The sequence below is a fragment of the Ascaphus truei genome, unplaced genomic scaffold (assembly GCF_040206685.1).
Source record: "Ascaphus truei isolate aAscTru1 unplaced genomic scaffold, aAscTru1.hap1 HAP1_SCAFFOLD_749, whole genome shotgun sequence".
Taxonomy (NCBI): Eukaryota; Metazoa; Chordata; class Amphibia; order Anura; family Ascaphidae; genus Ascaphus; species Ascaphus truei.
In genome coordinates this window covers 107449-131089 of record NW_027457084.1, presented here as the reverse complement: position 1 = coordinate 131089, position 23641 = coordinate 107449, and the positions used below count along the sequence as shown (strand labels likewise).

Here is a 23641-nt window from a genome sequence, read left to right as displayed (position 1 = left end):
GTGCAGGGAGAAGGGGATGTGTGTGTGAGTGCAGGGAGAGGGGGGTGTGTGAGTGCAGGGAGAGGGAGGTGTGTACAGGGAGAGGGGTGTGTGTGCAGGGAGAGGGGGGGGTGTGCAGGGAGAGGGAGGTGTGTGAGTGCAGGGAGAGGGTGTGTGTGCAGGGAGAGGGGGGTGTGTGCAGGGAGAGGGAGGTGTGTGAGTGCAGGGAGAGGGGGTTTGTGCAGGGAGAGGGGGTGTGAGTGCAGGGAGAGGGGGTGTGAGTGCAGGGAGAGGGGGTGTGAGTGCAGGGAGAGGGGTGTGTGAGAGCAGGGAGAGGGGGGGATGTGTGTGTGTGATTGTGTGTCTGTCAAGTGAAACACACTATATTAACAACTTTAAAATAGTAAATTATCCCGTTATTTAAAGTAAAAGTTAATTCAGCATACAAACAGAAATTACAACTCTCCGTTTCTGCCTTCCCCCTTGCTCTCGTCTCCACCCCTCTGCCTTCCCCCTTGCTTTTGTCTCCGCCCCTCTGCCTTCCCCCTTGCTCTCGTCTCCGCCCCTCTGCCTTCCCCCTTGCTCTCGTCTCCGCCCCTCTGCCTTCCCCCTTGCTCTCGTCTCCGCCCCTCTGCCTTCCCCCTTGCTCTCGTCTCCGCCCCTCTGCCTTCCCCCTTGCTCTCGTCTCCGCCCCTCTGCCTTCCCCCTTGCTCTCGTCTCCGCCCCTCTGCCTTCCCCCTTGCTCTCGTCTCCGCCCCTCTGCTTTCCCCCTTGCTCTCGTCTCCGCCCCTCTGCCTTCCCCCTTGCTCTCGTCTCCGCCCCTCTGCCTTCCCCCTTGCTCTCGTCTCCGCCCCCCTGCCTTCCCCCTTGCTCTTGTCTCCGCCCCTCTGCCTGCCTCTTGCCCGACGTCACTCCCCTTGTAGCCAGTGACGTCTCCAAAACTCAAATGACAACTTTCGCAACGGCTATGGAGACGGGTGATGTCATCCGTAGCCGGCACTATAAGCGCAGCCTAAGACATCTTCAAACATTGCCTGTTTAACAAAAAACTCCAGCTTGCAGCAGCCGATGGTTTGACCCACTGCATCCTTTCAGTTTCCGGCAACCAAAAAGTTGACTTTGCTTGAATGTTTTTACTCCCTCGCATGATCCATCTAAGTGCAACTGCAGCAGCATGGAGCGAAAAATGTATATGCTACTCCAGTCTAGTGCAGAATATACTGTGTCGTGACACTACCTATGCATGTGCTTGCAAATATATAATGCCAACTTCTCAGTGTAATTCCCTGGTAGCTCAGTCTGCTATTGCTTAGAGCTGGTTTCTAACTGTGCTTGTTTCAGTCGCTGAGCAGTGGTTATCAAAGAACGCAGTTGCACTATTTTTAATGGGCCGACCTCTTGCGGGTCTTGGGTCTCCAGCCAGCGTAAGGCTGTCTCCAGCCCTTGGACAGCCTCTGACGCAGACGGGATGGGGTCTGTGTTCCTCTCGTCTTCACTGGCCTCTTCTTCATCTTCTGGGCTGTCCCCGGGGACAATGAAAGTGGTGATGGAGTCTGCAGTTACATCGTCCCCTGAGGATTCCTCCATCACAGGGATGGAGTCATCCAAGTGCACCCACTCTGCAACATCCTCAGGGGCCATGCGCTTGTAGGCCAGGGCTGCGAGGTTGGTCAAGTCCAAGAAGACCTTGCTGTACTCCTCCCCGTCCATCTCCGCACTGCCGCTGGTCTCAAATGCGGCCCTGAGCCCAAAAAGCCAACACTTCTCAATGCTCCCGGCCTGTATCATGTTCCATGACTGGCCGGCAAGGTAGATCATGTCTTTGAGCATGAAGGACCTCACAAAGTCAGATGGGGAGCTGTCGCAGGACACCACTAGCTTCAGAAGCTCTCGTTTGTAAAGCTGCTTGAAGGAGGAGATTACCCCTTGGTCCATAGAAGGAATCTTGTTCCTGGTGTTTTTGGAAAGAAACAGTACTCTGATGTTGCCATCAGGGGTCTGTAGCTCCTCTTCCGGTGGTTTTGCAGGACATTGGTTGACCAACAGAACGGCCTTTTGTTGAAGATAGCACCTCCTCAGGTAACGCTTGACTCCCGGTACAAACTCCTCAAAAAACCACTCCCTCAGCAGCTCCGGTGTCATCCATGCGTTCTTGTAATACCTGTACGCTGCTGGGAACTTGTCCTGGTTGTGGTGGCGAAGGCTGGGCGGATCCTGCAATTTCCCAACCACCAGTGGCTTCAGCTTGTGGCTACCGGTGAGGTTGGCAGCCAACAGAATGGTGACCCGGTCCTTCACTTTCTTGTAGCCATTGGGCTGCTTGGCCAGCTTCATTTCGTTAGTCTGGTCTGGCAGCAGCTTCCAGTACAGTCCAGTAACATTGGCATTGTATATCTGCTCATCCCCGTAACCGCCGTCACTGGCCAGGGGTTTTGGCTGCTCCGGGTACATGATAACAGGGTCGATCTCCACTGGCCTCACCTCTGATTCACCATATATCCGCTGGCTGGATATGCCATGTCTCTTCTGCCAACGCCAGAACCAGCCGTGGCTCGCCTTGAAAGTGCACTCCACCCCGTAAATCTGCTTGGCGAACACCTCAGCCTGCGCCTGGATAATGGGTCCGGACAACGGGATGCCTTGTTGACGCAGGGTAATAAACCATGTATACACGGCCCTGTCTATCTCCTCTTCATTGGCCAGTCGCATCTTCTTCCGCTGTGTGCCCACATCACCGCCCAGCTGGTCAAGGAACCATCTTAGTTTCTGCTCGTCCTTAAGCCAGCCCCGCAGCGTCCCCCCCGGCACCCCAAAGTCCCTAGACACGCTGGCCTGCCTCTCCCCGTTCTTCACCCTCTCGATGGCTTCCAGCTTGTCCTTTATGGAGTACGCCTTGCGGAACGCCATCTTCACCATAGCGGGCGTGCACTCTGCGTCCCCCAGCGTCGTCGCCAGCACCTGCTCGCCCTGGCACGCCATGGCGCGCCAGGGCACACGGGTCACCAGCCTTTACAGAGTCCCCGTTGTCACGCGGTAGGTCGGACGTTTTCAGCATCCACCGGCCAGGTGTGCAAACCGGGTCAGCGAACGGGTTCAACGGAGTCTGTAAAAAAGGTGCCAGCTGGGCACCTCTTCCCGGCGTCACCCCCAGGGCTGTGTGTCTGTCTTGCACCAGCACCCAGCTCACCTTGGTGATGAAGGAAGCAGTTCGAGGTGGGCACCAGTGTCTTGGTAACACCCCTGTGCCTGGGGCAGGATACTGCCCGATGCCAGCCACTGCAATGCCACCCCAGGCAGGCCCCCCGGGCGTTGCAGCGCTATCACCGGGCGCTCTTTGCGGCTTATACCGCGGGGTGAAGGGGGGGGAGTGCCCGGCTCTCCAGCTGTGTTTATATTGTTCTGTGTCTCCCTTTTGTTTCCTGTCTTGAGTATAGGAACTCCCCCCCCCCTCTCCCCGCACCCAACTCCGAGCTGCCCAGGCAGGGAGGGGCCCGAGCAGCCAGCCCCGCGCCTGCGCACAACCGACAACCCTCCGACCGCGGTTGCCTGCACATGCGCACAACCGACAAACCCTCCGACCGAGGCTGCCCGCGCCTGCGCCCTACGCACCCGGCGTTGTAGGCGCCGTCGTGCGCATGCGCACGCATTCCCCCGCCGCCTCACTACCTTACTGCGCATGCGCCATGTTCCTCCCTCGCAGACACACCGTACTAGCGCTGTGGAACAAACCACTTTTTTTGTAAGGGGGTGACAGCGATTTAAAAAAAAGCACAAAAATCCCCCCCCCCCCCGAGACATTTTTAACGGAAGAGATATATTTACTAACGTTATATTGACACGGGAAGGGTGTTCGCCGTTTTGAAAGGCAAGCGCTACAGCGGCCGTACCCCCCTTCCCTTATTCCACAGTTGGTCCGCCCCGTACCTCGCGCCGCCTCTTGAGGTCCCGACACGTGGCTCCGCCTTCCCCTTCTCTCCCTCACGCGGCACTGATAGCAGCAGCACCTCCAGCCTCTCCGCGCGCGCCGCCTGCACGAGCCCCCTCCCGCCAACCTCTCCGCACGCGCCGCCTGCACGAGCCCCCTCAACCGCCGTACTGCGTGAGTACCGGGAGTCAGGGAGCGGGAGCAGGGCCTTTCATACCTGGCTGCAGGGTGTGCTGACCGGGAGGGGGAGTCCTGGCTGCAGGGTGTGCTGACCGGGAGAGAGGGGGGGTCCTGGCTGCAGGGTGTGCTGACCGGGAGGAGAGAGGGGGGGGGGTCCTGGCTCCAGGGTGTGCTGACCGGGAGAGAGGGGGGGTCCTGGCTGCAGGGTGTGCTGACCGGGAGGGGGGAGGAGAGAGGGGGAGTCCTGGCTGCAGGGTGTGCTCACCGGGAGGAGAGAGGGGGAGTCCTGGCTGCAGGGTGTGCTGACCAGGAGAGAGGGGGGGTCTTGGCTGCAGGGTGTGCTGACCGGGAGGGGGGAGCACTGCGCCGCAGGGGAAGGGGCGGGAAGGCCCTCTAGGACATGGCGGGGAGGGATAACCCTGCTCTCGGTTGGATGTGCAGCTTGGTGGTGAGGCGTTGTCTCTTCACTGGCCTCCGCCGTGTGAACGTGGTGGGCCCAGACGCTCGCAGCGCCAACTGCCGTGTGTGTGTGTCACTGCGTGTGTGTGTGTGTGTGTGTGTGTGTGTGTGTGTGTGTGTTACTGCGTGTGTGTGTGTGTGTGTTACTGCGTGTGTGTGTGTGTTACTGCGTGTGTGTGTGTGTGTGTGTCACTGCGTGTGTGTGTGTGTCACTGCGTGTGTGTGTGTGTCACTGCGTGTGTGTGTGTGTCACTGCGTGTGTGTGTGTGTCACTGCGTGTGTGTGTGTGTCACTGCGTGTGTGTGTGTGTGTCACTGCGTGTGTGTGTGTGTGTCACTGCCGTGTGTGTGTGTGTGTCACTGCCGTGTGTGTGTGTGTGTGTCACTGCCGTGTGTGTGTGTGTGTGTCACTGCCGTGTGTGTGTGTCACTGCCGTGTGTGTGTGTCACTGCCGTGTGTGTGGAGCCTGCTGTGCAAAGGGCAGGGGTTAATGAGGGTCTCCTAAGGGGGAAGGAGCCCCGGCCCCGTGTATGGCCCGCCCTTTATTCCTGAGACAGGTCTAGCAGTGCCACACTGGCCCGCCTCGCAATCAAAGGGTTAAGGGGTAGTGGTAACTCCCACCATCTCCTGATGTCCTTATTTATTTATCAAATGTTTTACCTGGAAGTAATACATTGAGTTACCTCTCGTTTTCACGTATTTCCTGGGCACAGAGATAGGCCTCGTCGAGGTGCACTGGTGCTCCAGCGCTGCGCCCTGCTCGGCCGGGCGATTCCTGGCCGGCTAGGTGCGCGCCTGTCTGGGGGCGCGGCCTCTACATCACGGAGCTGGTTCGACCTCATCGGTGCGAACCGCTCACGTAACGTGCTTGCCGGTAAATGCAAATTTACTTCTCCGCAAGCGGATGAGCGCCGAGTAGGCGCGCCCGCCCACAGGACACTCACATTGTTGCAACGTGTCCAATGTGTGCGCCCGCTCAGTGCCACCCTGGACGAGCCCTAAGACTGCGCTTATAGTGCCGGTGACGTCACGCTGCGGTTGCTGGAAAAATCAAATTGACTTGACTTCCAGCGATCGCTACCACGCCGTCACTTATACTATAAGCGCACGTGTCGCCGGCACTAAGCGCAGCCTTATGATGACAGATGCATGGTTGCAAATACATATTTTCAATAAGTGAACAGGGTTATACATTATATATAAAGGTATTACATTAGGTAAACAGGGTTATACATTAAATATGAAGACATTGCAGTTAAACATAAAATGAGTTGTAGGCGTGTGTAACAGTTACCTGCCCCAGGAGGTTTAGCTTCTGTCTGGAAGCCCCCAGCAGCCTGCTATTGGGGTACCCGGCTTTAAAGTGCATAGTAATGTGCTGCTCTGGCAGTGGAGGGGTTAATGCAGACTGCACAACTCTCCAAATCCTTTCCTTCATGTAATTAAGTGCTGGGTGACCCTATCCTACACGTGCTGAGAATTTGGGGTTTCAATGTCATTTCTTTTCTGCAATCACGATGGTTTGGGTTGGTTTTGCGAAGTGTCATTTGCTCATCGTATTTAAATCAGTCTGTTAAATGCGTTTACGTTCGTTTTACTTCCCTGGTGATCTTCCAAATGGAACTGTTCCTAATATTCTTCCAACTTGTTCAATGAGTTTTCATAACAAATCATTACATTGGTTACGATTTGTGTGCTGTCACTGTACAGGACTCTGCAGGTGTGACAATGTCTGCGCTCCCTACTTGTGTCGCTGCTGAGAATCCCCAGGACTTTACTAGCATGCTAAACTAGTGCGGATAAGCTTGTGGCCTCCGGACTTGCATATATTCCCCCAGACGCCTGCCATTAAATTTCAATCTGCGTAAAATAAGTTTTAGGGAGGCATGTTTGCACTAGTTTTTGGAAGTGTATTCATGTTCTGTAATATATTGTGATCATAAAAAAGAGGTTAAATTGCTGTTTTTATTACAGTATCAACCATGGGAGTCTTTAATGCTTTAGGGACAGCTAGTGACATACAGTTTAGAAGGTGGCTCCTTTGGGGGATCATTCTGCCCTGTGTTCTCGCCCCTTCCTCTTAATCTGTTTCGTGCCCCAATATCTAATGTTCAGAGACGGCGCAGGGAAGTGACTGTTTAAATAAAAATAAGGCATTTTAATTTTTTATTTAACGTGTGGTTTTAAATTAGATACTTTCTCTCAACTATCTTGATAAATGTTATACATCTCTGACTTTCATTTAGACCAGGGCTGCTCCATTCCAGTCCTCAATGCCCCCCCAACAAGTCAGGTTTTCATGATATCCTAGCTTCAGCACAACTGGTGCCTCGGAGCCACCAGTGCTGAAGCAGGGACTGATAAAGCCACCTGTGCTGAAAACATGACCTGTTGGGGGAGGGGGGTGGGGGGTGTTTGAGCACCCCTGCCTTAGACTGTTGTTGTGGAAGATGTTTAACCTAGCTCGGACTTTCTTGCTCCATTTCGATACTGCGGCTCTGTTTACTCATTTAGTGGCTGATCTAAAAGGGAAGCTGTTTGCAATCAGAAGCGCTCCATTACCGAACACTGTCATTTAGCTGCGTATAGGCTTTTAATGAGTCAGGAAAAAAGGCTCGACACTGACAGATTTCTCCATGGTGTTTTTTTGTTTTTTTAACATAATTTTATTATTTTTCACACATAAAAATAGGAGCGGGAGGGATACAAAAATAGAGGGGGGGAGAAACGACCATTTTGTATCCAATTTCTTATAAAGTCACATTACATATCATACAACATTTGGTAAACACCATATTTTACATTACATTCAGCCCTCCTATATCCTCCGAGAGGGCACCTCTATCCAGCATCCCAGGGCTCCCAAACTCTATCATACTTCCTAGAATTCTCCATGTTTTATTTACCTTCATGGCATGTTAAATTAGAAGGCTCCCTAGTAATGATGACCATGCTAAATTGGGAAGTTTCCTGATGAAATAAGCAACGTCCATCTTTACAGCATATTACGTAATGGAAGGTTGAAACATTGATGACCTTACCTGCGCTTATAGTGCTGGCTAGAGCGACGCGACGTCGCGTCAAAACAAATGCATTGCCTCTGTCGCGTGCGCTTATAGTAAGTGCGACGTAGCGACTGCTTGATCGCTGGAAGTCACATCAATTTGATTTTTTGTTGCCGGCACTATAAGCGTAGCATAATGCAGTTATTTAGAATTTATGCCGTGGTTTTGTATAGTTCGGTAGGCTCTTGCATAAGTATCAATGTAATACTGGACATTGCTTTCGGCTGCTTAAACAATCTACTGTAGATGACTTTTAAAGGTTTAACATCTTCTCTGCCATTGTGTATCACAGTGCAAAACAGTGTATGACTGGTCCCACTGACGGCTGGCTTGTTTTGTGTTTAACCCCTTCATTGCCAGCGGGGCCCTGGATTAACCGACGTATTACGCTTTTGATGTGTGGTTTGATTGTATACTTTCTCATTCAGCGCTGCTTGGGCCTTCACAAAGCTAATATTCTTAGTTAGGGGGGGTTGTACCACTGTTTTTATTAGTGTTTATCTTGCTGTATGTATTCTGAATATTGCTATCTGCCATCTGTCCTAACCTGCCTTTTCTCTTTAATGCTGACGTAGGAATTAAATACTCCAGTAGTGCATAGTGAGTATGCCCTTACAGTACATCCTAGTAATATTTCTGTCCACAACCATAAAGTCTGCATGAATGCATCTTTAGCTATTTTGCATGTCTGCTTCTAATTTTCTGCGTTGTCATTGGTTAATGTAGAACGGTGTAATAATTCTGTGCCCATGTTTCCTAATCTAATCCGAGGGTGACCCAGGCCTGACCTTGTGTGGGGGGTGTGAAAATCTGCTGACTATTTTATAATTGAATATTGTCAGCAACAATATGCTTGAGAATGCACTGGTGGAATCTATTGCAGAAAGGAAACTAATTACATTTGGTGCTGTTAAATGCCAGGGGGGGGGGGGGAAAGCACTGGCGAGTTACGTATGCAGCCGAAAATAGATGTCGATTACTTGGTACAAATAACTATGTCCCGTGGCATCACTTCAATTTCAGGCCACTGGGGCATATTTGCTTGACAAGACACCGTGCTTTTTAAGCTCTATAATTCTCATTTTGAGAACCTATTGTAGAGTTGAAGAATATTACCATGTTTTCTGTTGTCGGATACCTTGCCCTGAAAATTTCACCTGAATGGGAAAAGTAGAGATAATGGCCACAGAACATAATAATAATTATAATTCATAATAACATGAATGTCACTGGAGATCAGGCCTGTCACCCTCATCCTTCCATCCTTGTTTTTGTATGTCAAGAAATCAAATCCGTTTGCTGGACATGAACTCAGTGAAAGGATAAGTTAGGGCAGGCTGTGAGGATCTGTAGTTTTTTAGCAGGATGTTCTGGTGCTGCTGTTACTACCATTGGTATAACAGATTTGCTGAATATTGGATGTAAAGGGAGGAAATGAAAAACTCAACAGTTGGAATTTTGTTTTATTAAAAAGGTGAATAGGAACATTGGAAAACCCTTTGAACTAAAGAGTTTACAATGTAAGTGAAATGTTACGTATACGACAATGAGACAGGTTTGTAGTAGTATACTGTATGGTTTGTTTTTTTGTTTTTAGCTTAGAGCAAACATGTCTCTGTATTAAAGCAGCAAAACGTGTAACAAGAACGTTACCTTAGTAATGTAAGGATACATTGTCGCTGCTGAGTTACACTGACAAGCAGCCTTTGTTAGGCAAACAATCAGGATTTTTACAAATTTATAACGGCCCCAAACGACTGCCAGCTTAAGTTACATATACAAATAAGAGAGAGAAGGGGGTGGGGGTGTGTAGTATTGCTGCTTTAAAGCTGCAGTTCAGTGAATATCCTGCATGTGTGTTTTTTTTAATAAATCAGTTCTGTAGTAAGAAACAATACTTTTAGCATTTTCTGTTTTTAAAAAAACAAATTTGAGAGACCAATTTTCTTGTATTCTATGTTAACAGCCATTTGTTAAGGCACTGCCCCTTCATGTCCTGTCACAAGCCCTGGCACACCCCTTTGTCAGCCCTACCCTCCCTCTAGCACATGTCAGTGCAGGAGTGCTTATGAATATTCATGAGCTTCCACTGAGTGACAGAAGCAGAAGAAAAACATATGCCATCTCTAATTATGTCACCAAATTTCGCCTATCAATACATGGAAAACGAATTGACCTGCAGCTATACAGTTCTTTAGGTAATTAGAGATTGCCCACATGAAACTATTGAAGTAAAAAAATAAATTAAAAAAAAAAAGACTGAACTGCAGCTTTAAATACGTGTTCTTCATTTGTATTTTTTATTTGGGTGCTTTTTTCATACGCTTGTGCGCCATTCATTGCATGCACCCGAGTCACATCTTTAGACATTTATACCATGTGGTTAGATATGTCAAAAGGAAAAGCTTAAAATGGAAACTTTTTACTTTCTGCACTATATCCTACATATTCAGCGTAAGAAACTTGTCCAGTTGGGGTACCGGAGGTAAAAATCATATTTACTTTTTTTTTTAAAGACCTAAAAACTTATCAAAATTTGACTCGTTTAATCTGCCCTAGTTTTGTATTTTAATTTTATGGAGGATGTCAAGATCTTGAAAATGAAGAGATTCCACTTACCCCTTCATTTTGAGGGGACTGGTATATTCATTGTGCAACCCCTAACAAAGGTATTCATGTGTAATATGCATGTTTTCTAATGTCAATAATACAGTATAAAGCTCACAATAAGGTTCCCATTCTTAAAGCAGCACCCCCACTCCCAAATAAAGTATTTTCTTACCTTCTATAAACAAGGGGGTCCTAGGGCACTGAACCGTTACACTTAAACGTTTTGGGGACACTCTAATTACAAGATAGTAATATATATTGGCCAGTACTCCCAAGGAAAGAACATAACTGCGGGGTCACCCAATCAGAAGCAGCAATGTCCGCTTTCGATATCGCAGCTTTCTTTTGGTGGCCGCATGTGAGGTTGACCCCAGTGGCCATATTGGTTTTCCCAGAGAAGGATTCCCTTAAGGAATTTCACACACTGAATATGGAACCGGTGTGTCCCTGTAGCTTGGAGTATCCTGGTTCAGCGCTGGGGAACCCCTTGTTTCCAATGTGTGTATATATTATATGTATAGAGCAAGTCTATGCTTTAATTACTTGGCTGCCTGGGGATCCTGTAACCTGGCGTCTGGGCGGATTGCTTCAGTGCATTGCAGGCCCCTTTGGCAGTGGAGGGGTTAAACTATTATGCTCGCAGTTGCTTTCATGATTAATGTTAACCACCTTTTTATGCGATTTATTACATTGATTTGCACTTTGCTGCAGAGATCTGGAAACCTTATTTGCTGAAATCTTAACTTTTTCCCTACTAGAGCGTACAGCATTGCGCTGCAGTGCATTTGCTGAGACCTCTGGCATGGATGGGGTTAAAATGTTTACCTGAGAAGGCACCTGGATACAAAATGTTAAAGTATATATTGTAAATCAACACGGAGAAGATTGGCATTCAGTAACGTCCCACTATGTTTCTCACAGTATAACCTAAAGGTAATGGGAGTGTTTCTGTGCAGGAGCTGCAGCACTCCTTACATTTAGGGCTCTCCTGCTTTCTCTAATCGCATTGCTCGAACCTTAAACTCAGTGACCGCTACCGCCTGGGTTCTTTCCCATTTAATTACAGCACGAGAAATCGAAACTGCACAAACTTTAATATTAAAATAAAACCTTAGATTTAAAAAGGTCGGAAGTTATCCGGTGAAAAGTTTTTTAAATGCCTCGCCTCTTTCGCATGTCTACATTTGCAAACAAAATATAGCATCTCTTTAAATGTCTATGACCCCGAGACATTGGTGTTTGGCAACATAAATGTAAGATTTTAACCGTTCTGTGGTTTTGACTTCTGGTGGTTAACTCTGCAAGTGGGACAGCCGGTAACCAGTCCTGCACACAAACACATGAACGTCACGTCATTAGGAAGGAAGAACTTCTAAAGGGGAACTCCAGCCTTGCACGGTCCACATCTTATTCCTAAACAAGCTAGTATAGTGTGCTACCTTAGGATGTCATAATTAAAATCACTGCTACGTGTTTCTTGTGTATAACCAATGCCCTGCATGTCTCTGGGTATGTTGGATTTAATCGTATCTGCTACTTATGTTGATCTAATTGACTAATGACATCAAAATTAATTTGCCAACACAGCAATGTACCTGTGGCTTTGAGGACTGAAGAGTCGTCACCAAAAGACCTGATTGTTAAACCTTGAAAGCATTTGTGTACGAATTACAGGTTTTTCTTTTAAAACCTGTCAATCAGGTAAATTTTACTTTTTAAATGTGCTAGTGTCGTTACTTGACTTGACTTTCATCCCGAGACACCGCCCCTGTAAATTGCCAGCAGAAAGGTCTGACGAGAGACATGGGACTGAAGTTGATTGAAAGTGAAGAAAAAAACTGATTAAAATTGTCAGTTATTTGATTTTAAGGTAAAACGTTTTGAAATGGTTTACCATATCTAAAGGTGAAGCGAGCAGATTCCCCATGCTTTCCTTGGCCAGTCAGAAAAATAATACAAATTATGAAGCAGAAATGCAGAATAAGTGCTGCAATAAATGCAGAAGATAATTAGATGTAAACGTGAAATAAAAGGAGTTTACATACAGTGTGTTCCCATTACCTTTACGTTCACTAAGAGCATTCATTGTGGTTGTAAAAGACATGATTTAAATGCAATATGTAGCTTTTTTAAATTAAATCTAATGATTTATTCCCGGTAATTCTCATGAATTGGCCAAGACTGTCTTCTTGGGTAAAAATCCTCTTGCCTTAACTGATACTGTAATAACTGTTACAGCTTTGTTTTTCTTTTTGTGTTTAATTCTGCTGCCATCCTGTGAAGATGAGGACTAGGAAGCACCAGAGCCCAGTGGAGCCTACCTGGGTGGACAAACACACGTATGAGGCAGAGGGGCTCAATTATGAGGCACAGGCTGGGTTGGCCACAACTGCTGGAGGTTGTAAAGCGCAGGAAGCTGCAAACGGTGGGAACCAGTACAATGCTGGTGATAATTCTCTGAATGTCGACCAAAAGAAAATAAATGGTAAAAAGCAGAAGAGGCGGAGACGGTCACCTAAAACCAAAGGTCTGCTGCCAGAGGAGGACTGTGCACTGGCCGGGCTGCTGGCCGATAAGGTGTGGTTTGAGAAGTATGTGTATGACGATGCTGAATGCGCATACTATACAAAGCTGGCCACTGACCAGGCCAAGGCACTGGAGGCCAAACCTTTCGCTAATATGGAGAAGTTGAAGACGCAAGAAGTTTTTGTGGACTCCAGAAATGCTATGACAGGCCCAGCAATCAGAAACTGCTGCCATGGCAGTATGGTAGCTTGCCACCATGTAGATAACGGAATTTGGGTCAATAAATTAAACTTTGATGATGCTGAAGGCCAGTTTGTGATACGATTTGTGTCGCCACTTGCTTCACATTCTCTTGCACTTCCTCTTGTGCCACATAGAAGTGGAGCCACCAACTCCATGCAGAGAACACCCGATGAGGGGTATGGAAGTGCCACACCTACTCCAGCTACTCCAGCTGCTCACGATCTGGTGGCATTAGTTGGTGGGGGAGCTGCTCTGGCATCTGTTGTGTCAAGTTCAGCAGACCCGACGGTGAATGGAAAGCCTCACTTGGCAGGTCTGCAAGATCTGGTAGCAGAGGTGTGGCTAGAGAAACCCTTATACGACCAGGCAGAAAGATCCTTCTATGAGAACATTGCCATCAGTCAGTCTGCTGTAAAGACTGAGCCGCAGCAGCACTGGAACTATCAATGTGGGAAAAAGGGCAAGCGAGACAAGTGGAATCGCAAGTCTGTAGTAAAGCGGCCTCCTGCCAAAAAGAGAGAACTTCCCAGTATCCCCGAGGAAGCTGGCGGGCTGTTTTATTGCCCCGTGTATTTCCTTCATGGCGATAGCGAGAGTGCATGGCTTGATAAACCTACATATGATAAAGCAGAGACAAGATACTATGAAGCTCAAGCCACAACTATACAGCAGAACATTAAAACAGAGAATGATTTTAAGTTGTCAGTTACCCGGCTCCCCAGGCCAACAAAGTACAAGCATCATGCCAAGCCACGCCACCCTAAGTAGGGATTATATCTTTGGGAATACCAGCACTGGGTTAGCGGGAGAAGTCATTCTATTCACTCCAAGACATGTGGGTGTGTGTGGGTGGGAAATGAATTTTGTAAGCAGTCATGATTCGCAGAGTAGAATAGTTTGCGCGGTATCTTTTTATAGTGAACTTATTGCTTTATTACAACCAGTGTTTAACGAGCAAATTAACCTTTTCATGTATAAATGAAGTGGTGGTAGCAGTAGCTCGACTATGAATCTTTTGGCGTGATATTTTTCTTTGTGTAGCTGAATAGAGTTCAGGCACCTAACCACAGTTTGATGTACATTGACACCTTTATATAAACATCACCTCTTCCAAGTATGCCCTGGGTACCACTTCAATTAAGTAAAATTGCCCACAAATGTGCTATTCCGTAATCAATGTGTTCATTATCGTATGCACAGTTGTTACGAACTACTTGTGTATGATGAGGGGTTCCAAACTAATGAGTAACCTAAACTGGTCTTCCAACGAGCAAATTGCCCACCATTCATTAGATGTAGCCCGTGAAATCCTCTTAACGCAGTTCAATTTTACAGAAATCAAATCCATCCTTTGTTCCTAATTGCAGTTTCTTTTACAGTTAAGAACTCCATTGCTCACTACTTGTTCGGTTCTTGATAGAAACGCATAGCACTGGAGTTGGTATCTTTACAACTAGCACAGTGCGTCTTTGACTTAAAGCAGAGCTACTACTTCATGCAATTGTAAAATTGTCGTTCTGAGAAGTCTGTGCCAACAACGTGTTGACGTTTAGGAGTTCAAACTGCTTTAAAAAAAAATTTGTTTTAAAAGACTTTGTGAAAATTAATTGGATTAACTCAGTTTATAAAGTTGCTACATTTCAGCACTGGTTTGTTGGTTTAAACTGATTCCAGCAATTCTGCTTTACCTTCCGACCGCATGGCGGTTCTGTAATTACTCCCGGAAGGTCAGTGACTTGAACAGAATCAAGAGTAATGAACATGTAACATACAAACACGCACACATATTGACTAAAATTACTGGTTTGTGGCAGGGTGTCATTTCCGTGCAATAGGGAAACTTTTACAGGATTGAAGGGGATTCCCAAGGGGACAAACAGTCAAGGGTTAAAATGGTGCCAAGGTAATGTAGGGACTGTATAAAGACTGCTAATCTGTGTGAAATGGCTAAAGTGTAGCAGTCACCAAGTGATGGTGCCCACACCTCTGACAGACCATTCATACCAAGGTTAAGATTCACTTTTCTATCATTGAAATCCATGCAACTTTTACACTTTCTCTTTTTTTTTTTTATATATATATAATAATTAGAGATACTTTTTTTTTTTTTTTTTTTTTTTTTAAACTTTAATTTACTCTAAGCTGTCATTCAGGTTACATCCTAACCTGGAATCTAGAGATTTAAGTTGGTCACAAAGGCATTTCTGCCTAACCATTAATATATTGGGTTCACCTACTGAATTGACCGTAAGTCCCTGCAGTTAGAGGGTTATTTACTGAAGCCTCGTAGTATTTACAGCTTACGGCCCCTGACACAGTAAGTTTGAATGGCAGAGGGTCCTGCATTACAATGTGTTACTGGCCCTGAGGGGCTGAATAGACGGGTTCCACTAAAATGGCCGCTTCTGTTCAGTCATGACCTAACTGGTATTTTGTGTTTTTAGAAAAATGGCTGCTACCTTGATGGGCTCAGATAACATCTGGTTTGACAAATTCAAGTATGACGACGCGGAGAGGCAGTATTATGAACAGCTGAACATGTCCTCCACCCCAGCCGCACAGAACCAGCAACAGGTAAACCTCATCAAGCAGGGAGCTTTAAATTGTGGAAGCTATTAACCCCTCTGCCAGAGCTTCATGTAATGCGTTGAAAGCATCAGTGACTGCGACGGGTTTAACTAGACGGCGAAAAGATGGGGCAAGCGCATCCAGATTTGATTAAGACCAAATATTTCATTCGGCAATAGCGTCCAACTCTCACCATATCAAAATGTAACAGTAGCTCCAATGTACGATGGGGAAAGTGGTATAAAAATGATGATCCCCGCTGGCCGGCAAACAGGTTACCTACCGTCTGCGTCCACGTGAAAGCTGCTCCATTACGCTTCTCTTCAGGTTGTTGACGTCACCCCGTTATGAGACTTGAGCCAGGGCTGCACTGCAGAACGCGCATGCGCACAGAGTGAGAACGAGGCCCAGATGAGGAGACTCCCTGGCATTGTGTTCAGTGATCGGGCAGCGGTGATTAACCCTTTTATACCACATTCCACCTCGTACTTTGTAGATGCTAATGGTTACATTTTGCTATGGGAGAATTGTGCGCCATTATTGATTTTAATGTTTTCACTAAAATCTGTTGCACTTGTCCCCTCTTCTCTTTTGTGGGGATCCTTTGGAGGGATCTGGAACAGCTGAGCGACCCAGGCTCTAAGGCTAGGTCCCCAGTGGCCACGACGGCGTGTGCACTGCACACAAGGCACAGGCCTCTATGGGGCAGGCCCCAGTCGGCGCGCACAAGCCGCAATGCGCGACCGCCTTGGCCAAAAGACAAGATTTGACGCGGTGCCGATCATTGGCCACAGCGGCGGTACGTCCAATGAGGTCGAACCAGCCGCGTGACATCATGGCTGCGCCTGCCTCCCCCGGTCGGATCTCAAGCACTACTCTGAAAGCACCTCGAAAGTGGTGCACGCTCCGGCACGTGCTGCTGTGACCACTGGGGCAGTAGCCTTGGGATCATCTAGAAACTAGTGTACGGACTATTAATTTAAGGACCAATTAAATACTTATTTTATACCCAACAAAAATGTACGTCTAAATTCCCAGTGTGGGGTCTGAGTTTTGAGCACAGTTCTTTTTTGTGGGTTTAACTAGATCTGTGGACTTTTTTGTAATTCTACTGCTAAGATCTTTCTGCAGAGAGTTCAAAATGTGTCTAAACATTATAATCATTGCCAGCCTGTTCTCTTTACATTTCCATAAGATTACAAATGTAATGTTATCTTTACATTGCCTTGTTTGCCTATTCCTGTCCTCTTGCCTAAACCTGTAATTTTTACTAGTAAAGTTTTCCTGCAAATATGCACCCAGTTAATCCCCCGGGCTGAGTCTCTGCGGTGTCTGCTTATTCTGCATTTCTTTTATCTGGCTGCATCACTATAACGGCAGAACTGGTCCTTTGCTAATGCTTTGTATGTGTGCTCTGGGGAGCCCTCTAGTGCCGTAGCCGGTAAAAACACCGCGTTGGTGCGCATAAAGCTAGACCTGTATTTACAGCAAGATTGTCTGGTAAAAGGAAAGGAGCGTGAATCTGAAAGTATTGTTTTCTAAAGTTTCACTTGTCCGATTCAATTCCTTTCTAAAAAAAAAATTGTACTAATGGTAAAGGCTAGGCATGAAGCCCTTTTCCATTGTCCCAGATGGTTAAAGATGCTGTTCCACTTTTAAAAACACATTTGCATTTGTGTCCAGTCCCATGTAATTCTGCCGTCTCAAACAAACGCAGAATGCAGGAGCAGCGGCTGTGCAAAAACTTGGAGTTTCTTAATAGATGCTGCATACAGTATGCATCTCTAGCTGCTCTACCACTAATTCCCTGACCAGACTGCTTGAAATAGAACAAACACACATACCCTGGCGCATGAAATGGTATTTAGAGAACAGTGGTTCTTATTTATGACACCATTTCATGTGCTAGGGTATATGTTTCTTCTATTTCAATGTGTTTAATGCTACCTAAGCAGCAGAAATCACTCTAAATACACTGTGATCAAGTTTTACCTCTACCACTGTAGACCTATTCAGTTAGTGCCTTTTATTTCTATTCCACCTGACCAGACTGCTGTTTGCCCCATAAAAAGGGCAGTGAATGCTCAAATTATCAGTTTCTTAGAATTAAAAAAAAAAAAAGAAATGCAGAATTAAAAACAGGGCCAAATTGCATTGACTGCGTGTACCAAATCTCAGTACTGCTCTGCAAGCCTCTTCTGCCATATGTATTGCTTAAACTATATTTATCTCACTCATGCACGTCACATGTAGGAAGCTACTGGAGAATTTCAGACGGGGGGGGAGGGGGAGAGAGAAGGAACATCAATTCTTTATTTGGGACCATGACCCTGCACCTCCATCTTTGCTTCCCCAGATGGTGCGGGTCTTTCCAGGTTAAGATTACAGTTTGTAACTGGCAGCCTCACTGTACATTCTTAGATCTGTGGAAGTGACTCCCATCTCCCAGCGAGGTGTAGACCCGCTACATTTAAAGCAGATTCCTCCTTATTTCTTTCCTGGTAACGTGTAAATCTGTGTGTGGTTCTTTGTGCACCGCCTGCAGGAGGACGGAGCGAGCACAATCCTCCGAGACATTGCCAGAGCCAGGGAGAATATCCAGAAATCGCTGGCCGGAGTGAGTACCCGAGCGCTCTCACCAGCAGGTCCAGCTACCAAAATCCTTACCTGTCTATCACCCAGATCTGACACTGATTCCGTGTGGTGTGTGTGTGCGCGTGCGCTTTAGTGACGGGCAAGGCTTAATTGTGAGCAATGCTGGAGAAATGCATGATGGGGAAATATAAAATGTGTATTAACACCTCCTGCAGAGACCTGCTATTGCTATAATTTCTGCATTTGTAAATCTTAAACACATGTTGTGGGAACAAAGCTATTGACTGACCAGGATATATTCCTATTGGTCATTTTTAGAGAATTTCGCTTTCAGGTTCCATCAAACACAAGTTTGCGAGGCACATTCGCTCAGGCTCGGCTACTTCTGCGCAGTGAAGCACCTCAATGCAAAATAAACGCATACAGTCTAAAGGTGTTTTCTGCTGGAAGAATCTAGTGTATGTAATAAACATAGAGATGTGTATATACTACACCATTCATTCTTGGCCACAGTGAGAATGCTTTCATATTTTTAAAGCAGGCTACACTGTTTCTAAATGTTAGGTTTCTCGGACTAAAAATGTGTACCTGTTCTATAGGAGCTATACAAAAGTATACGATGTACCGTCCTATGTATTTTATTCTCTGTAGCTGGCCCTTTTTAATTTGGCGTAGCTGTAGAAGGCTGAAGTGCATGATCACTGTTCAAACAACTCCTACACCACCTCCTTGTGTTCTTTACTGTAATGCCTACATTACTCCTTGGGGATGACATTACATGCAAAGCCGTGCACACCTTTAACCACACATGGTGCAGAAGACGGACCTCTTCCTTCAAATGAAAGTACTGCTATTAACATTATAAGCGGTTGCCTCGTGTGCTGCAGAATTGCACCTTCCCTGTCACACAATCCGGACCCTTAAACGTACAAACTAATCTCTCGTAGAGGCTCCGTGGCGCGGGTCCTGCCTGCTTTCCACGGCTTCAACTACTAACCCAAAAGCTACTTAGTTTTTGTTGTGTTTTTTTTTTTGGATGCCTTTTTAAAATGTGATGGGCTTGTGGCTGTGTGCTTACATGAATGATTTGTCTTGCGTTGATGCCATTGCCTCTGCTTGTGGGATACGTTGTTACATGGATCCGTGTGTTTGTCTGCACTGTGCTCCCATCCCATGCCTTTTTCTAAATGCTTCAGATTTTCTCTCCTCCCTGTCACCACTCGGCCAAACCTGAAATCTGCTTCTTAGGTGACTTGCAAGCTGTGGTTTAAGTAGGTGAATTTGATATTTAGGTCTCAGCCAATGTGTTGCCCCCTCTGGCATTCATAATGAAACCACCAACCTGCAAGTCTTCTAGTAACCGCGTTCATTATTGACCCATGTGTCCCACCACCTGTTGCCAATTAAAGGTGCTCTTCCTCCTAGGTCCAAAATGAGCCAATGACTGTGATATATACAGAAGTAAATCCGGGGTCACCCCCACCCCACTGCAACCTGACATGTGGAAGGGATTCCCTCCAGTTGCTTCCCTTTGTGCGATATCACTGTTTGAGCCTGCCCCATCCATCGTCTCCTGCTTATTGGTCTAACTGTTCATTGGCAGCGAGCATTTAGATGGCCCTTTCAAAATATTTTTCCCTAAGCATTATTTGCTTAAAGAGTACTACTTTATCTTTTGTGGGGTTTCCAGGGGTGAATTACTTAAAATATCCATTTGCGGCTAAAAGTAAGTGAGTATCGGCGTGCAGGCCCCCAGCAGTGGGGCCAAACTGCAGGGCGAAGCACAGTATACAAAAATAATTCGGCATTCGAGAGGCTTGGGGGTGTGGATTCCTTGAAACTACCACGTTTGATGCCGTTTGTTGGTGGAACATGCCGCCATTACTGTACATTGTTTCAGGCCGCCTTGAGTCACCTAATTGACATGACGCCTGGAATAGCATAGTTCACAAATAAGTGTTAACGCATATAAATTGGCATCAGATGGCTGCCATTGTGGAGTGGTAAGAGATCACACCACACGTTTATTCCATAGGATAGTCACCGGATTTATTGGAAAGCCCTATGGCAGAAATTTGTTTAACCCCTTTGCTACAAATGCAATGTTATCTTTTTGAATGTGAACCCCTTTGATGCCTGAAAACCCTACAAATAAAACACAAACCATGAAGTTCATGTGTCCAAATATTAAACCCTTTTTAGCCCAAGTTACATAGTTACACAGTAGATGAGGTTGAAAAAAGACATAGGTCCATCAAGTTCAACCTATGCTAAATTTAGACAACAGATACTTTATCCTATATCTATACTTATTGATCCAGAGGAAAGCAAACAAAAAAACCCATTAAGGGTAAAAATTAATTCCTTCCTGACTCCAAGAATTGTTAATCAGATTACTCCCTGGATCAACATCCTTCTCATGTATACTTATTTGGTATATCCCTGTATACCTTTCCCATCTAAAAAGATGTCCAACCTTTTTTTGAACAAATCTATTGTATCTGCCATCACAGTCTCCATGGGTAATGAATTCCACATTTTAACTGCCCTTACTGTAAAGAACCCTTTCCTTTGTTGCTGGTGAAATTTCCTTTCCTCCAACCTTAAGGGATGCCCCCGAGTCCTTTGTACTGCCCGTGGGATGAATAGTTCTTTTGAAAGCTCCTTGTATTGTCCCTGAATATATTTGTATATAGTTATCATATCCCCTCTTAGACGCCTCTTTTCTAATCATGGGTTGTCATGGGTCATGCGTTGTCTGGTCATGGGTTGAGCATGGCTCGCTGGCCACTTGTGCTATTAGGGGGTTAATAGCGTATGTTTTAGTCTGTATTTTTAGCACATTCTAGGTTGGCTAATCTTATCTTGCCTAGTCGGTGATAACAGTTGGCAATATTTTTTGGCAGTACCCCAATCTCTCATCCCTGTATAACCCTGTCTGCTTGCATAAGAAAACCCTATGTGTATGGGAATACAAACCCCAGATTTAATAAGTTAATTGCCCGTCTGTTTCCCTGTCAAGCTGCAGTGGTCGGGAACTTCAGTCGGCCTACATATCTGTACTGTCGCTCGCTATAAGAGACAGACACAATCGGTCCTGTAAACACGCAAATAAATTCTCTTGGCTGCCGGAGGGTTTAGGATTTTTTCTTTCTATGGACCTTAGTGTTTAGAGCTTAGTGTTTGTTTAGACACTTGATTCTTCAGTGTCTGAATGGGACTTATTTTGTGTACTTTTATAGGGGTGGGGTTACCCCTGATTCCTTCCAAAAATGAAACGTCAAACAAATTGTTTTCATAGTGACAGCAAAAATTGCTTGCATGTGTTTGCCAAGAGAAACACCTGTATCCTTTATATCATTTAAGTACATTTTACATATCATAGGCACATCTCCAATCCCTCTTGGGAGGCCAAGCTGTGAGTTTTGGGGCTAACCATAAGGTTATTGTAATCAGTTTAAATTAATGAGCTGAGAAAAAGTGCCCATATGGAATTTAAAATACATTTATTCATATGCTAGAAGCCACCCATTCTTTAAATTAGCTTATTCTTTATTAGAGAATACCATTGTGTATATATACATACTACATATACACCCCACACACACCTCTCCCACCACACCCCCTCCATACACACACCAACCCACACACACCCACCCCCCCACACACACACACACGTCTTCCATAAGAAAGAATAATATATTTTAAAGACTATATGAATAAATGTATGTAAAATAAATGTTTGATACCACATGGTAAAGTTGGGTCTCTTACCGGTCAGGGTTTGATTTGTTGGTGTGGAAGACCTTTGATCTAAATACATATTGCAGCTTGTTTGGCTGTAATCGTGTTTGTAATAGATTATTTTATTCATGTTTCTTCAGCTGTGAAACACTAAAGCAGTGGTTTCAAGCCTTCTCCTGTAGGGGCTATTGGATCAGCGCAGGGCATGTTCTAGTTGTATTGTGAGCGTTGCTGAGTGCCCATTTACATGTTCTGTCCCCCTGCATGCTGTCTTGCTTTTGCTTGTACATTCTCTTCCCCGTCATGTCTTCCTCTGCATGTGTAATGTGCCTGCCCTGTGCCACCATGCTGAACTTCCATTAAACAAATACACATTTCTCCCCCTTTCTAGCTCAGGACAGTCCTGCATAGCCCTAAAGACGCTCAGCCTGGCCACCCCCAGAGCCAATCAGGGCCTTGTACTTGTACTGTAAGTTCATTCTAAAAACACATGCATATGTGTAGAATTGAATATGCGAAACTGCAAGTTGCTGATCCAAACAGCTTTGTGGTCCCTGATGCACAAGGTGGTAATGTGACTTGTGGATACTCACAAGATATGGACAATAAGATTTGAACTGGCTTCACCCATTTCAGAGACTGTGCTGTTAACGCCAAACCACGCTTTCTCCTGATAGGCAAGGAAACTGCAAAAGCATTCTGTCAACTATTATGCTGTTGGCCCTCAATAGCCCTTACTTTCCGCCTAAATGAGCAAATAAGTTTATTGTGAGTTATTTTCTGCTTCAAGTTCTTGAGATTCCAACTTCTGTCGCTTTACAATTGGAATCCTTAGGCTGTTCTTCACAGGCCCTGCAAACGGCAGATAAGTTGGGCTTCTCACTTTGTATCACCAGTAAGTCTGACCTCTGCTGTTTCACATACCATGCAACACAGAAATGCCTCTACTGCTCACCTCTCGCTGCTGCTAAGTGACTGGTCTCCCAGTGACCTAAGAAATAGGCTGCTTGCTCTTGCAATGACTGGGAAGAGAAAGCTAGCGCCTCTGTTCCCTTCGCTTGCTGGTTCTCTGGCTTATCTGCTACTTCTCTTGTTTTCCCTTTCCAGTGGGTGAGTGGAGCAGCTCCCAGCCCTTATTTTGTTAACTGGTACAGGGTGCGTGGTCTGCCTTTCTCCATCCTGCTTTTAAATCTCGCCATCTCCTTGACTTTTTACAGAGCGCGGCTGCTGCACCAGGTAACAGCGGAGAAAGTGACGAGCTCGTGTCTCGGGTCGCCAACTTAGAACTAGAGAACCAGACCCTCAATAATGGTACGTGAGCCGCAGGACCCATTGGAGCCATTCAGTGCTGGTACCGCTCGCTCCAGAGGTTTTGTTTTTTACCCTTATGCAATGCATGGCAAACCCTTTCAGTAGAGAAGAGGGGGTAGGCATCTAGTCCCACTGCTAGCACATTGGTCTCTGACTGGGGGCTCTTATTCATAGGACACCTCGTCCAATACTTGTAAGATGCATTTTAATATAGTTTTCTAATTGCAGGGAAAGTTCTATAATTAAAAATAGTGCTGCTTTCATTAGGGCCTAGTTAAGGGACCATAGCTAAATGAGGTAACGGTGCTGCTGTGACTACAAGGTTGCAGGGATTTGGGCTGAATTGTTCACCACTTCTATGAAAAGTTGCAATAAGTTCCCACTGAATGATTACCGTTTCCGTTTTAGAAACATGGTGAAGGAGGTGTTCATCAGAA

At 46.1% G+C, this 23641-nt stretch overlaps 2 protein-coding genes across 6 annotated transcripts in view; one reads left to right on the top strand and one right to left on the bottom strand.

Moving 5' to 3' along the window:
• Positions 1–824: 824 nt before the first annotated feature.
• Positions 825–3580, bottom strand: TIGD5 (tigger transposable element derived 5). The gene has a single exon (XM_075584799.1). The coding sequence runs from the start codon at positions 2956–2958 to the stop codon at positions 1282–1284; it is 1677 nt and encodes a 558-aa protein (XP_075440914.1). The 5' UTR covers positions 2959–3580; the 3' UTR covers positions 825–1281.
• A 342-nt stretch (positions 3581–3922) lies between these two features.
• Positions 3923–23641, top strand: part of EEF1D (eukaryotic translation elongation factor 1 delta) — a 29174-nt gene continuing 9455 nt past the window's right edge. The window contains exons 1-6 of one of the 5 annotated variants that reach the window (XM_075584798.1): positions 10193–10276; positions 12501–12904; positions 12965–13750; positions 15431–15560; positions 18100–18171; positions 23111–23204. In XM_075584798.1, coding sequence (XP_075440913.1) covers positions 10208–10276; positions 12501–12904; positions 12965–13750; positions 15431–15560; positions 18100–18171; positions 23111–23204 — 1555 coding nt within the window. In that variant the 5' untranslated portion in view covers positions 10193–10207. Of the gene's footprint in view, positions 4079–10192; positions 10277–12500; positions 13751–15430; positions 15561–18099; positions 18172–22284; positions 22363–23110; positions 23205–23641 lie in introns of those variants that run through there. The other 4 variants (XM_075584793.1, XM_075584794.1, XM_075584797.1 and 1 more) reach the window with 4 other exon arrangements.

Coding starts and splice junctions, on each gene's coding strand:
- TIGD5 (XM_075584799.1), bottom strand. CDS start 2,958: ATGGCGTGCCAGGGCGAGCAGGTGCTGGCGACGACGCTGGGGGACGCA.